This window comes from Lithobates pipiens, unplaced genomic scaffold (genome assembly GCF_037356315.1).
Source record: "Lithobates pipiens isolate NorthernLeopardFrog02 unplaced genomic scaffold, aLitPip1_a1.2 Scaffold_10, whole genome shotgun sequence".
NCBI classification, from domain to species: Eukaryota; Metazoa; Chordata; class Amphibia; order Anura; family Ranidae; genus Lithobates; species Lithobates pipiens.
The window spans coordinates 175,534,160-175,548,686 of NW_027507686.1; the positions used below are offsets into that span (position 1 = coordinate 175,534,160).

A 14,527-nucleotide genomic window follows, 5' to 3' on the forward strand; every position below is an offset into this window, starting at 1 on the left:
CTCATCCATCCCGGCTCAATATATTAAATAAAGAGAGCACAAATGACGGAACTTTCCTTGAAGCACACGGGAGCAATAAAGTAAATTGAATAAAAAATAGGTTTTAATTGGTGCAAATTGTCATAAAGTACCACAGTTTTGCTCCTGATGATAGGCTATAAGGTCTTAAAATGCGTAGAGCTAACAACAACTGAGTGTAAACATTTATGAATCCTCTTGATGGCTGTTCCTTTTTCATTTGGTCCTTTCTTTTTTTCTTTTTGCTTTATTTCATTTTTATTTTTATTGATTTTTAGCGATGTTTTTTGTACAGTCATTCATTTCAATTTACAAAATCATGTTTAATTATCTCATGTATTCCATAATATATGTATGAACTCCTTGTTGGAATGTCAATCAATGTGCAATTTTTTCTAATGAATTGTATAACTGTAAAAATATTAATATAAAGTGCATATTACAATTTAATAAGAATACTTTATGTCAACTTGTAACCAATTAAAACCTATTTTTTATTCAATTTACTTTATTGCTCCTGTGTGCTTCAAGGAAAGTCCCGTCATTTGTGCTCTTTTATTTAATAGACTAGTTAAAAGAGCTTACCTTCAGGTTGTGTGTGCGGCAGGTCGGTCAGTAACAGTAAGCCTGGGGAGCCTGTGAGGATACCTCGCAAAGCCCCACCGAGAGACAGGGCAGGCCTCTCTATATATAGAATAATATAGTATGGTATTGTGCAGTGTGATGGTGAAACCGTGAATATAAGTGAGGATAAAAAATAAGAAATATAAACTAACGTATGAACTGTGAAAAAATAAAAAAGTGAGAGTGTTGGGAGTGATGAGAAATGGTAGGGAGTGATGAGAAATGGTAAAAGTGACAAGGGAGGGGGGAGGGGAAGGGGGAGAGAAAGGGGGAAAAACAGAAAGAGGGGGGGAGAGATAGAGAGAGAGGAAAAGGGAGATTCGTATTCCTTCTTTTTAGTTGTGCAAGCTTGCTCACTTGGATTTTATTTAAATTCTCTGCCCTGCTGTGCCTAATTTAGGCCAAGGGACATAGGGGTTTCAACATAAGGCACTGTCACGTTACACAGTCGCACATTACACAGGTAAGCTGTAAGCGGGTTTCAACCAGTATTAATAACCTTTAATCTTTCTTTTTGAAATTTGAACATCCACTATGTGGATCATTTCTTTATTATTCTTTTTTTTTAGTAAGTATTATTACTATGTGTTTATAGGACACCGCTGGACATAAATAGACATGACGTGTAACTGCACTTTTGTTAAAAAGAACATCATTATGTTATATTAATATTCTAGACCAACAGCTAATTATATAACCCTACAACGGTGTAGGAGTTTTCTATATTTTTTACATGTGTACCTTTAATATTTTACTAAATATTATTCTATTTTATGATATAGCTAACTTTGTAATCTCTAGGATACCTTTAATATTTACATGCTGTTTGTGCTGTTCTAAAAGGCCTTGACGAAGGGGGATTCCTGCGAAACGCGTAGGCCACACTCCTGATATTCCCAGGATTCGCACAACCTGGGTCAACCTAACAGTAAATTGTATCTTCATTCACATTGTAATGTTTTAATTATTCCCATCCAAGGATGTAAATAAAGTACCGCATTTATTGGTTTATAACACGCGTCAGCGTATAACACACACCCCAATTTTAGGAGGGAATTTAAAAGAAAAAAACTTTTAGGAGAGAAGTTTAAGGAAAAAAAATTACATTTAAATGCCCATTAATGCAGCCTTATCAGTGTCATTTGCAGCTTTGCATTGCAGCCTTTTCAGTCATTTGCAGCCTTGTCAGTGTCTTTGCCGGCTCGCCGTTTAAAAATGGCGCAGCTGAGATACAGAGCGGATGTCCTGTGTATCTTGATGGTGCTTGGTAGCTCTCGGCAGCTTTTGGCTATTTTCGGCTGCAATCAGCTGTTCTCGGTAGCTTTTGGCTTAGAAATGGCGAGGGATTGGCGTATAACATGCACCCATGATTTTCCCAATTTTAAGGGGAAAAAAGTGCATGTTATACGCCGATAAATACGGTATTTATATATATATATATATATATATATATATATATATATATTTTAAATCATTGGGGGTTATTTACATAAGGCAAATCCACTTTGCACTGCAAGTGCACTTGGAAGTAAAGTCACTGTAAATCCAAGGGGGACATGCAAGGAAAATAAAAAAAACAGCATTTTAGCTTGCACGTGATTGGATGATAACATCAGTAGAGCTTCCCCTCATTTCAGATCTACCCCTTAGATTTACAGCGACTGCACTTCCAAGTGCACTTGCAGTGTACTTGTAGTGCACAGTGGATTTGCCTTTCATAAATAGCCCCCACATTATTGTTCATACTCCACTGAGGCACATGAAAAGTCCCACCCCAAGTCTTTTCAATTCTGTATCTATTTATTTATCTATCTATCTACCTATTTTATATATATATTATATTTTAGTAATATAATGTGATACTTACAATAGGACTGATACATTAAAACTGTATAAAAAAATGACAGTGGAGTTGTTGCCAATAGCAACCACTCTGGTTTCACCCTTCATCTTGTGGAATAAAGTGACACTAAACTTTTGTTAAAAAAAAAAAAAAAAGAGTACTTTTTTTGTTTTGTTTTCAGCCTCCTTCAAATCTCCAAATTTCTTTTTTTTTTTTCTTTCACTGCTGTGATAGGACTTCTTGTTCCCTGACTTACCTTCCTGAGGATAGCTATGTTTGTTCTTAATGAATATGAATTAGTTGTTTTTGTTAGCATTTATATTGGTTTGGAATTCATTAGTATTGTGATTTGAATATTCAAATACATCCGTATCTCCGAATAGCGAAAATGTTGCCCAAATATTGATTGGGCAACATTGGTAATGAATTCCAAACCAATTTATATGAAAATGTTGCCCAATTTTGATTGGACAACATTGGTAATGAATTCCAAACCAATTTATATTGGTTTGGAATTCATTACTATTGTGATTTGAAGATTCGGATACATCCGTATCTCTGAATAGCGAAAATGTTGCCCAATTTTGATTGTCACAGCAAAAGATTAATTATTAAGTGAAATCATTTCTATACCAATTCGATCAAGTACAGATTGTAGTTTATTGTAACTTGTACAGCATATTCAACCAATCCAAGTGATCAATATATATCTATACAGGATCTCTGTGCAGCAATAGAGTCAGGTATTGGCTCTCAAAAATGACATAAAAATTACATATCTATCTATCTATCTATCTACTTATTTACTGTGTGTGTGTGTATATGTATATATATATATATATATATATATATATATATATATATATGTATATATATATATATATATATATATATATATATATATATATATATATATATGTATATGTATATATATATATGTATATATGTATATATACATATATATATATATATATATATATATAGGTGCGGACTGACCATTTGGCCACTCGGGCACTACCTGAGGGCCCTGGGCCACTAGGGAGCCCCATCAGGATTGCCAGCCTCAGTAAAACCAGGGACAGTATGTAAAAATCTGTGTTTTTTTTTACATCTGTCTCTGAAATGTCCCTTACCGACATCATTTTGGTCTAAAAATCCTGAGATTATAGCTGCCCCACCTCTCCAGTACCTTCTCAGCCAATAGAAACAGAGAGAGAGAGAGAGAGAGAGAGAGAGAGAGAGAGAGAGAGAGAGAGAGAGAGAGAGAGAGAGCACATATATTAGCAATATAATGTGATACACACAATAGGACTGATACATTAAAACTGTAAAAAAAAAAAAAAAATAGACAGTGGAGTTGTTGGTTGTTGGTTTCACCCTTAATTTTGTGAAATAATTAAAGTGACACTAAACTCAGTTTTTTTCTTTTTGTTTCGTTTTCAAACCTCCAAATTCCTTTTCTTTCTTTCTTTTTTTTTTTTTTTACTGCTGTGATATGACTTCTTGTTCCCCGACTTCCCTTCCTGAGGGTAGCTATGGTTGTTCTTAATGTCCCTTTAATAGTAGATGTGCATTGATTACATTTAGAGAATAATCATTTAGTGTCATTTTAAGTAAGAATTTTGATTGGTCACGATGACCAACACTTCTAATTACTGGTAATTCTTATTTTCTTTTTTGCATACAAATAGCAACATACTATTACTAATCTTTACAGAAATTACACAAATAACACAAATGTATAACATGAATCGAACTTGGTCAACGTATGAGCTAATATTATTGTATATTATTGTATGTTTAAGCCCTTGTACACATTCCGATGGAAAATGTCCGATCAGACCATGTTGTCGGATAATCCGACTGTGTGTGGGCTCCATCTGACTGTTTCCGTCTGAATATCCGATGGACAAAGTTTTAAAGCTTCGACAACATGATCCGATCGGACTTTGTCCAATTGTGTGTAGAGAATTCCGATCAGACAAAGTGCCACGCATACTCAGATCAAATTCCTAGACCAAAGCTATTGGCTACTAGCCTGAACGTAGTCCCGTCCTAACGAAATAACGTCATCACGTTCTGAATGATCGGATTTTCCGACAACTTTGTCCGACCGTGTGTATGTAACACAAGTTTCGGACAAAATCCGTTGTCGGAATGTCGGACCGTGTGTACAAGGGCTTAGATTGTTGCAGTGCAATAAACATGAGAAGGTAACATTATTAAGAATTTTTTTTTTTTTTTTTACATGGCTGATTTGATATTAGATGTGTTTGAGGTGGAATAATAAAAAAAAAATATTCTAAAAAATAAAATTGCTGACATAGTCCATGTCTGAGGTTTTGACTGCATGAAAAAATTAACACAATGCAATTTTTAAATCTTTATTAAGTCTCTATATTTAGGTAAAAGGAACAAGTTATTATGTAATAACCTGAGTAGACAGGCTTGTCTAGCAGTTACTTGGTTAAAAAGAAAAATACCTTTCAGAAGATTCCTTCCTCATAGTCTAAAATGAAGAATGAAAAAAGAGTAATGTTTGCTGATTGTAGAGATTGGATATTTCCTTACCCTTCCTGGTGTGAGGTCACTAACATACCAAATATTCTTATAAATAGCAAGAAGTAACTGTACCTTATTCTACTAAAAGCTACAATGGGGTACCAAGCTGCCAGCTTGATGGTGCTATGGATGGCACAGGCTCTCTTTGGTGTCGTTACTATGGATTCAGGTATTTGTTCCTCTATGACTGACCATTTATCTCATAGAATTTTGGCATTATAGGCAATAAGATAAAAATAAGATAAAAAAAATGATTTTAATAAAGACAGCAAGACAACAGAATTACAATATAAGATCTAGTCACTGATGTCTTGTTTTAGCTGTATTTGTTATTTTAACTAATTATAATTTCCTCTTAAAAGTGGTTAATTCACAAACATTATTTCAATATTTCCAGGGTGTTTAACCCCCTTTTCATGAAAAAGCTACTTACCGTATATACTGATTATTATTTTATCATCACTTCAACTAGCTCTTTCCCTGCTCTCCTCAATAGACACCTTATTGAAACTCACAAGCCAATAGCATTTTAAATTAGTATTTTAAATTAAATTATTAAAATTAGTCTTTTAATTTTGAATAGAGCAGGAGAATTGCTTAAAATGCTTGTTGGGCTTTTTTCCCCCATGTTCTATTGGGGGGAAATACCCTCTACATTTGTCCTGGTGAATATTGGCAATGGGACAGAAAATTTAAATTGATATACAGTTAGGGTACCAGATCATACGGTAAGGGACTATTTTTCAATATTTTCCAATAGGGCACCCATTCTGGTGACATCTTAAAGTGGTACTTATCCCCAAAAACAAAAACGTATTCTATTGCAGCTTAATAATTCTTAAATAAGGTGGCTGCATTCATTTTTTCAGACCACAGTTCTTTCAGAATTTTTGAAGGCATGTTTAGACACATTTTTAAAGTGCTTTCAATACATTCCAGTATGTTTTTTTACTCTTTTTTTTTTACACCTAAAAAATCTTAGGACAATGGTTTCTAATGTGTGTTCCTGTGTGTTTACACACATTTACATGCATCTACATGCATTTTGATGTGTACCAGATAAAAAAAATGCAGCAGGTTGTAATTTTGTTTAAAGCACCAGAACTGACCACACTAGTCTGAACTAGGGGCTTTGGTATACATGCAAATTACTGTATATGCATTCCGGGTGCATTTTAAAAATGTACTTAAAAGCATTTGGTGAGAGCCAGCCCTTAAGGCTTTTTGCCCTTTATTTTTACCTAGTGATCCAGCCAGTAAGTCTGCTATTTTTCAACTTCCTTTACTAAACCACGCTGTCTTCCAAAAGTGACAGTAAGCCCTTGTACTCACGGTTGGAGATTCCGACAACCAAATCCGTCGGATTTTGTCCGACGGATTTTGTCCAAAACTGTTGCATACACACGTTCGGACAAAGTTGATGGGAAATCCGACGTGATGACGTTATTTAGTTATGATGGGACTACGTTCACGCTAGTAGCCAATAGCTTTGGTGTAGGAATTTGATCTGAGCATGCGTGGCACTTTGTCCGATCGGAATTCTCTACACATGATCAGAGTATGTCCGATCGGAGCATTTTGTCGGAAAATTTTACCAACACGTTGGAAAACTTGGTCCGTCGGATACTCCGACGGAAACAGTCTGATGGAGACCACACACAGTCTGAATATCCGACAAAACGGTTCGATCGGACACATTCCATCGGAAGGGCTTAGAGGGATGAGACAAACCATTAAACAATGACAGGGGTGCTTACAATGATCAGCTTGTATTAATTTATGTAAAATATATATCCAAAAAGAAAAAAAAAACTGTTGCTGCAACTGCTTTTAAAGTGTTAGCTGGAGTTTAGCATTAACTTGTTAGTGAAGTCCATCCAAATCCGCTAGTGCATCCACAACTACTCTCTCCCAAGAATGACAGTGGTGCTGTCCAAAGGTGTCTCTGTTGTAGAGTGGAGACAGAAAGGTAGTGTGATACTGGCTGGATCAACTCCTGACAATAAAGGACAAATGTCTAAAACTAATGCAGCCACCACATTTAAGTATTTATAAGCTGTAGTGTATTACTTTTTTTGTATTTTGGGGGTTTAATACCCCTTTAAGGTAATGAAGAGCAATCTGCCTAATGGGCCACAAACAGCAACCTGAGAGGAGTTCTATCCATTCTCTACTTATCCAAAATGAATAAAAAAGTGGCTAGAGATGCTCCCGTGAAAATATCTTTATGAATTGAATTGTACACTCAAAATACAAATACAACAAATTGATAAATGTGTGTGCATTAAAGGAGAAGTATAGCCAAAGCTATTTTGGCATACTTCTCCAATGGATCACAGGAGTGCAGTTTATTCTTCACTTCTGTGATCCGTTTTCAGATAAAGCACACTGTTGGCTGACATCACAGAGTCAGTCCAGGCTCTAAAACGATCCCAACCATATGTTCCGCATCCACCCAGATGCCTGGAAGGCTCTCTGCAGCCTGAAGAAGACTAAGAGCTGAGCGGTCAGTGGTGTTTGATCGCTCAGTTCTTGGACTTGGAGCCTGCAGTGGACCGATTCTGAATCCACCTAGGTGAGTATAATTTTTTTTTTTTATCTAAACTTTTTCTTCTCTTTTAAATGTAGCTATTTCAAGTAATTAAACTTTCAGTACATTAGAAAATATTTTTTCAAGCAAATAACCCATGTAATGTAAATATTACATGTTTTATGCTTTAGTGAATTGATCGTCAGGTATGATAAACTATTACAAGGAAAGACACGGATGAATGCATTGCTACTGACATGAACAGAACTAGCAATTGTATGAAGCCAGTGCATGCTCTTACATTAAAAACAGTATACATTCCCTATAAATGTTTATTTAGCCGCTATTGCACTAATTAATTTAACTAAAATCTTAAAGTGGTTGTAAACCCTTACAAACCACTTTGACCTACAGGTAAGCCTAGATTAAGGCTTACCTGTAGGTCCAAGAAATATCCCCTAAACCTATACGGTTTAGGAGACATTTACCCGAAGACAGCCACCGCTGTCTACGGCACATGCGCCGTAGACAGCAACACGCAGGTGCACTGGGCCGGTCGCAGATGTTGGCTCCCGTGTCAGAGTGTCGGCTCCCGTGCACATGCGCGGGAGTGACGTCATCGCGGCTCCGCCCAATCACAGCGTCAGAGCAGTGAGACCCGAAGTCACTCCGGAATCCATGGCAGCAGCGAAGAGGAAGACGGAGGAGCGCTTCGGGGGCTTCGTTCTCAGGTAAGTTATTCATAATGAGCTAGTATGCTATGCATACTAGCTCATTATGCCTTTGCCTTGCAGGGTGTGTTTTTTATTTTTTATTTTTTTGCCTTTACTTCCACTTTAAGGGGCTGTTATTTTTTTAAACACTTGTTTTTCCATATTTTTATGCTTTTGATAAATGTAGAAATTTATTAATCAAACACTGGGGGGTGCTTTGGATTTGATTCAGCCTCATTCAACCTTTTAGCCCCATGCACATAAGGATATGAATTTATGCTGCATTTTTTTTCTGCAAAAACGTTGGCAGAAAAAAAAGCCAATGAATATTCTAGCCAATAAAATACATGTACATGCATACACACATATATATTTGTATATGTGCATAAATTATGCTCAGCAGCATCTCTTCAAGTACAGCTTTGGGGTGTTCTTTTCTTTTTTTTTTCTTTTATGCCTGTGAACGCTGCACAAAAATATGTGCATAAAAGTCTGCATTTGCATGGCCATGTTAAATAACATCTGGCTGTGTTCATGAGCTTAAAAAAATAATGCCAGATGCCCCTAGCAGCAGCATTTTTCTACGTGTCTGCATGAGTGCTTTGCTTTAAATGAAACTCCAGCCTTGCCTTCAGTCTTGCACTGTACTGATCTCTCTCCTGTACTAAAAAATGCTTACTCTGATTGACTGACATTGTAAACTTCCTACAGTGTGCATTAGTTCTCCATTTCCTGGCTGGAGAACATCCAGCATCTTCAAGCTGTTTCCTCCCCAGCCTTGCAGTCCTTGACCTTCCCCTTTCATTTATTGGATTTTAGTTTGGTTCAGCAGGTTTGGTATTACCTGGTATTATCTAAGACAGTCTATAAAGGCAATCTGTACTGCAACTGAAGTCTGCTTATAAACAGCCGTTCCTCCAGACTGATATCCACCCAGACAATCTGGTATTTGCATAATTCTTCCTAAGAGAAAGAAACTGCTTGCATCAGGACTGAAGGCTCTTGAGAAAAGCATTGGGGCAGCGTGTGGTGAGGTTTTCAGGAATTTACGTACAGCACCCCTCTAGCCCCTCCCACTTTCAATGATCTGCCAGCATTGCATAGAGATATACAGGGAGTGATATCATCACTGGGTCCAAAAAAGGTATCTAATTAAAACAGCAAGCTTTTATTTAAAACATGCAATCGGCATGTCGATGAGGGGGTGGATGGAGGAACCAAGTAAGACAAAATATAAGCAAATTAAACGGGTTGTAAACCCTCGTGTTTTTTCACCTTAAAGCTTTAATTTGGTGGTATTTAAACAAAAATAGAGCGACAATTGTGAAAAAACACATTATTTTTTACTTTTTGTTATAATAAATATCCCCCAAAAATATATAAAAAAAAACATTTTTTTCCCTCAGTTTAGGCCGATACGTATTCTTCTACATATTTTGGGTAAAAAAAACTCAATAAGTGATTGGTTTGCGCAAAATTTATAGCGTTTACAAAATAGGGGATAGTTTTATGGCATTTTTATTAATATTTTTTTTTTTTACTAGTAATGGCGTCGATCTGCGATTTTTATTGTGACTGCGACATTATGGCAGACACATCAGACATTTTTAACACATTTTTGGGACCATTGTCATTTATACAGCAATCAGTGCTATATAAATGCAGTGATTCCTGTGTAAATGACACTGGCAGTGAAGGAGTTAACCAGTGGGTGCCAGTGTAGGGGTTAAGTGTTCCTAGGGGTGTGTTACTGTGGGGGGCTGGGCTTTCATTTAGTGAACACTGATCTCTGCTCCAATCACATGGAGCAGAGATCAGCGTCACTAGTTGCTAGGCAGAACGGGGAAATGCTGTTTACAACGGCATTTCTCCGTTCAGCCACCTCATGGGTCCCACGGCGATCGAGTCTGCGGGACCCGAGACCGGACTCACGGGAGATCCGACCAGTGGCGCGCTCGCGATGGCAGGGCGGCATTAAGGATTATATATATATACCACAACATGGAAAATAGCAGTCTTTAATCATGTAATGCATCCCTGTGTCTGTACCTTATAAAAAAATGCAGCTATACACCGAATTTCAGAGCGCCAAATGGTGCTCACGTTACCGGCTGGCTCTATCCTAGACATGTGCATTTTGTTTCATTCCGAATCGAAATTCGGACGAAATTTCATTATTCGGACGCATTCGAATCACCGAATTACAATGCTAACGAATTCAAACGAAATTCGAATCAAATTCGAAAAATGACATTTTGCGACCAGACTTTGGGGCCATGTATCTCGGGGCCACTTATAGCTAGGAACCCCAAATTTGGTATGCAAACACAGTAGAACTAGCAGAACTAGAACTACAACATATCCAAATTTGGGGTTTCTAGCACCAAGTGACCCCGAGTTACGGGGCCCCAAAGTCGGGTCGCAAAATGTCATTCTCTGCTGCAGAAGTGCTTGACATTTTGTGACCCAACTTTGGGGCCCCATAACTTGGGGTCACTTGAAGCTAAAAAACCCAAATTTGGATATGTTGTAGTGCTAGTTCTACTGTGTTTGTATACCAAATTTGGGGTTCCTAGCTATAAGTGGCCCCAAGATACATGGCCTCAAATGCGGGTCACAAAATGTCCCTCTCTTCTGCAGCAAAGTAATATAAATGAAATAAGATGTGGGTGTTTTTTGCACTGGTACACTGCAAGTATGAGAAGTTGATGTGACAGATGTATATAAGTAAGTAACCATCTTCCAAAATTTCTAATTCAAATAGAAAAGATTAGAAAAAAATATAATTTAATAGAATAAAATAGAAAGAATATACAACCATCTTCTGAAATTCAAATTTCAAATAGAATAAATTTGAATTTCGAATAGTATGAATTCAAAATTTTTAATTAATTTATTTTAAATTTGGATAGAAAAGATTATAATAAAATAGAAAATAGACTAGAAAAATGATAGATAAGAACAGAATAGAATATATTATATTTTATGCTGTTCTGTTCTATTGTTTTATATTCTATTAAAATCTTTTCTATTAAAATCGAAATCATTATATACTAAATTTGAATTTCGGAAGAATGGTTTTATAATATATATATATTTCTTTCCGACATTCGAATTTCGCATAGAATGAAATTGAATTTGAATAGAAAAGATTAGAATGGAAATAGAGAATAGACTAGAAAAATAATAGAACAGAATAGAATATAGATACTATCTATTTCATTTTTCATTTCTTTTGCAGATTACTATTTGTTTCCATAAGATCTCCTGCAGACTATTAGCATCTATTTAAATTTTTTTGCAGATCTCCTGCAGACTATTAGTATCTATTTTGTTTTCTAATCAGATCTCCTGCAGACCATTAGCATCTCTATTTTTTTAGCAGATCTCCGGTAGACTATTAACAGCCATTTCACTTCTTTTTTTTTTGCAGATCTCCTGCAGACTATTGGTATCTATTTTGTTTTCTAATCAGATCTCCTGCAGACCATTAGCATCTATTTTTTTAGCAGATCTCCGGTAGACTATTAACAGCCATTTCACTTCTTTTTTTTTTTGCAGATCTCCTGCAGACTGTTAGAATCAATTTCATTTTTTTTGGAGATTACTATTTATTTCCATCAGATTTCCTGCAGTATAATAACATATATTTCATTGTTTGCAGATCTGTTGCAGACTATTAGCATCTATATCTAAAGGGAATGGCTGTTCTAATGCAAAAAAAATAAAAATAAAAATTGAATAGATGCTAATAGTCTTCAGGAGATCTGCAAAAAAATGAAATAGATGTTAATATACTGCAGGAGATCTGATGGAAAAAAATAGTAATCTGCAAAAAAAAGAAAAATGAAATTGATTCTAACAGTCTGCAGGAGATCTGCAAAAAAAGAAGTTAAATGGCTGTTAATAGTCTACATGAGATCTGCTAAAAAAGAAATAGATGCTAATAGTCTGCAGGAGATCTGCAAAAAAATTAAATAGATGCTAATAGTCTGCAGGAGATCTGGTGAAAAAACTAAATAGATACTAATAGTCTGCAGGAGATCTGCAAAAAATTTAATAGATGCTAATAGTCTGCAGGAGATCTTATTAAAACAAATGGTAATCTGCAAAAAAATGTAAAATGAAATAGATAGTATCTATATTCTATTCTGTTCTATTGTTCTAGTCTATTCTCTATTTCTATTCTAATCTATTCTATTCAAATTCGAATTCATTCTATACGAAATTCAAATGTCGGAGAGATATATATATATATATATATATATATATATATATATATATATGTATATATATATATATATATATATATATATATATATATGTATATATATATATATATATGTATATATATATATATATATATATATATATATATAATATATATATATATATATATATATATATATATATATGATATATATATATATATATATATATATATATATATATATATATATATATATATATGTATATATATATATATATATATGTATATATATATATATATATATATATATATATATATATATATATATATAACCATCTTCCGAAATTCGAATTTAGTATATAATGATTTTGATTTTAATAGAAAAGATTTTAATAGAACATAAAAGAAAAGACTAGCAAAAAAATAGGACAGAACAGAATAAAATATAATATATTCTATTCTGTTCTATCGTTTTTCTAGTCTATTTTCTATTTTATTATAATCTTTTCTATACAAATTTAAAATTAATTCATTTAAAAATTTGAATTCATACTATTCAAAATTCAAATTTATTCTATTCAAATTTGAATTTCAGAAGATGGTTGTATATTCTTTCTATTTTATTCTATTAAATTTTTTTTTTCTATTCTGTTCTAATCTTTTCGATTTGAATTAGAAATTTTGGAAGATGGTTAGTTACTTATACTTACTTATATATATCTGTCACATCAACTTTTCATACTTGCAGTGTACCAGTGCAAAAAAACAACACACACATCTTATTTCATTTATATTTATGGTATCAATGAAGTTGTCAGCATGCCTGATTGAAGAAGAAGATGTCGATCGCAAGGCAAGTACATATGCTGTATGTCATTGTCCACTTGCCAAAAGTTGTGTATTGTATTTGTCCACTTGCCACGTCGCCTGCCACAGGTTGTGTATTGTCCACTTGCCACGTCACCTGCCACAAGTTGTGTATTGTCCACTTGCCACGTCACCTGCCATGAGTGCCACGTGACCTGATGCGAGTGCCACGTGACCGGCCGCGAGTGCCACGTGGCCGGCCGCGAGTGCCACGTGGCCTGACACGAATGTCACGTGACCGGCCACGAGTGCCATGTGACTTGACACGAGTGCCATGTGACCGGCCACGAGTGCCATGTGACCAAGTTGTGGATTGTCCACTTGCCATGTCACCTGCCACCAAGCGACCCCAGATATGGGCAATATGAAAGTACTTTTCTGCAGCAGAGAATGACATTTTGCGACCCGAATTTGGGGCCACATATCTTGTAGTCACTTATAGCTAGAAACACCAAATTTGGTATGCAAACATAATAGAACTAGCACTACAACATATCCAAATCCGGTTGAAATAGTTTCGAAAGCGGTTGAAATCATTTTGAATCATGTTGAAATCATTTCGAATTCGGTAGAAATATTTTCGAATTTGGTTGAAATATTTTCGAATGTGACTGATTTTTCGAATTCGGCAGAAAACTAAACGAAATACGAATACGAATTTAACAAAATTAATTAATTAACGAATTAAAACTAAACGAAACGAAACAAATTTTTTCCTTTTGCACATGTCTACTCTATCCTCTCTCAGCCTAACAGCTGCAGGGGGAAGAGCCAAGATTTCATCACTGATGTCAGTCAGGAAGGAAGGAGGAGAGAGCCGGCAGATCACGTGAGCCCCAATTGGCGCTCTGAAATCAGATATATATAGCTGCATTTTTTTTTAAGGCACAGACACAGGTGCTTATTACATGATTACATGATTAAACAGAGAGGATAATGTGAATTGTGAACTGTAATTTTAGCAGCAAGAGGGGAGGGAGTGGGCATGGACACGGAGCGGACAGGCAGGGAGGAGGGGGAGAGAACAGAGGAAAACAGGATACATAGCTGAGGAATGTAAACTGATCACGTTGTCAGGGCTCAGCAGCCATGATAAACCGTGGTCAGTTTACAAAAGGGAGGGCAGAACTAGGCAGGATCAGCCAGGTATTTTAGGCGAT

General features: G+C 35.5%; 1 protein-coding gene across 3 annotated transcripts in view; it reads left to right on the top strand.

Moving 5' to 3' along the window:
- The first annotated feature begins 5,115 nt into the window (after window positions 1-5,115).
- Window positions 5,116-14,527, top strand: part of LOC143935891 (mucin-5B-like) — a 163,805-nt gene continuing 154,393 nt past the window's right edge. For all 3 annotated transcript variants that reach the window (XM_077460067.1, XM_077460084.1, XM_077460076.1), the window contains exon 1: window positions 5,116-5,216. In XM_077460067.1, coding sequence (XP_077316193.1) covers window positions 5,141-5,216 — 76 coding nt within the window. In that variant the 5' untranslated portion in view covers window positions 5,116-5,140. The remainder of the gene's footprint in view (window positions 5,217-14,527) is intronic.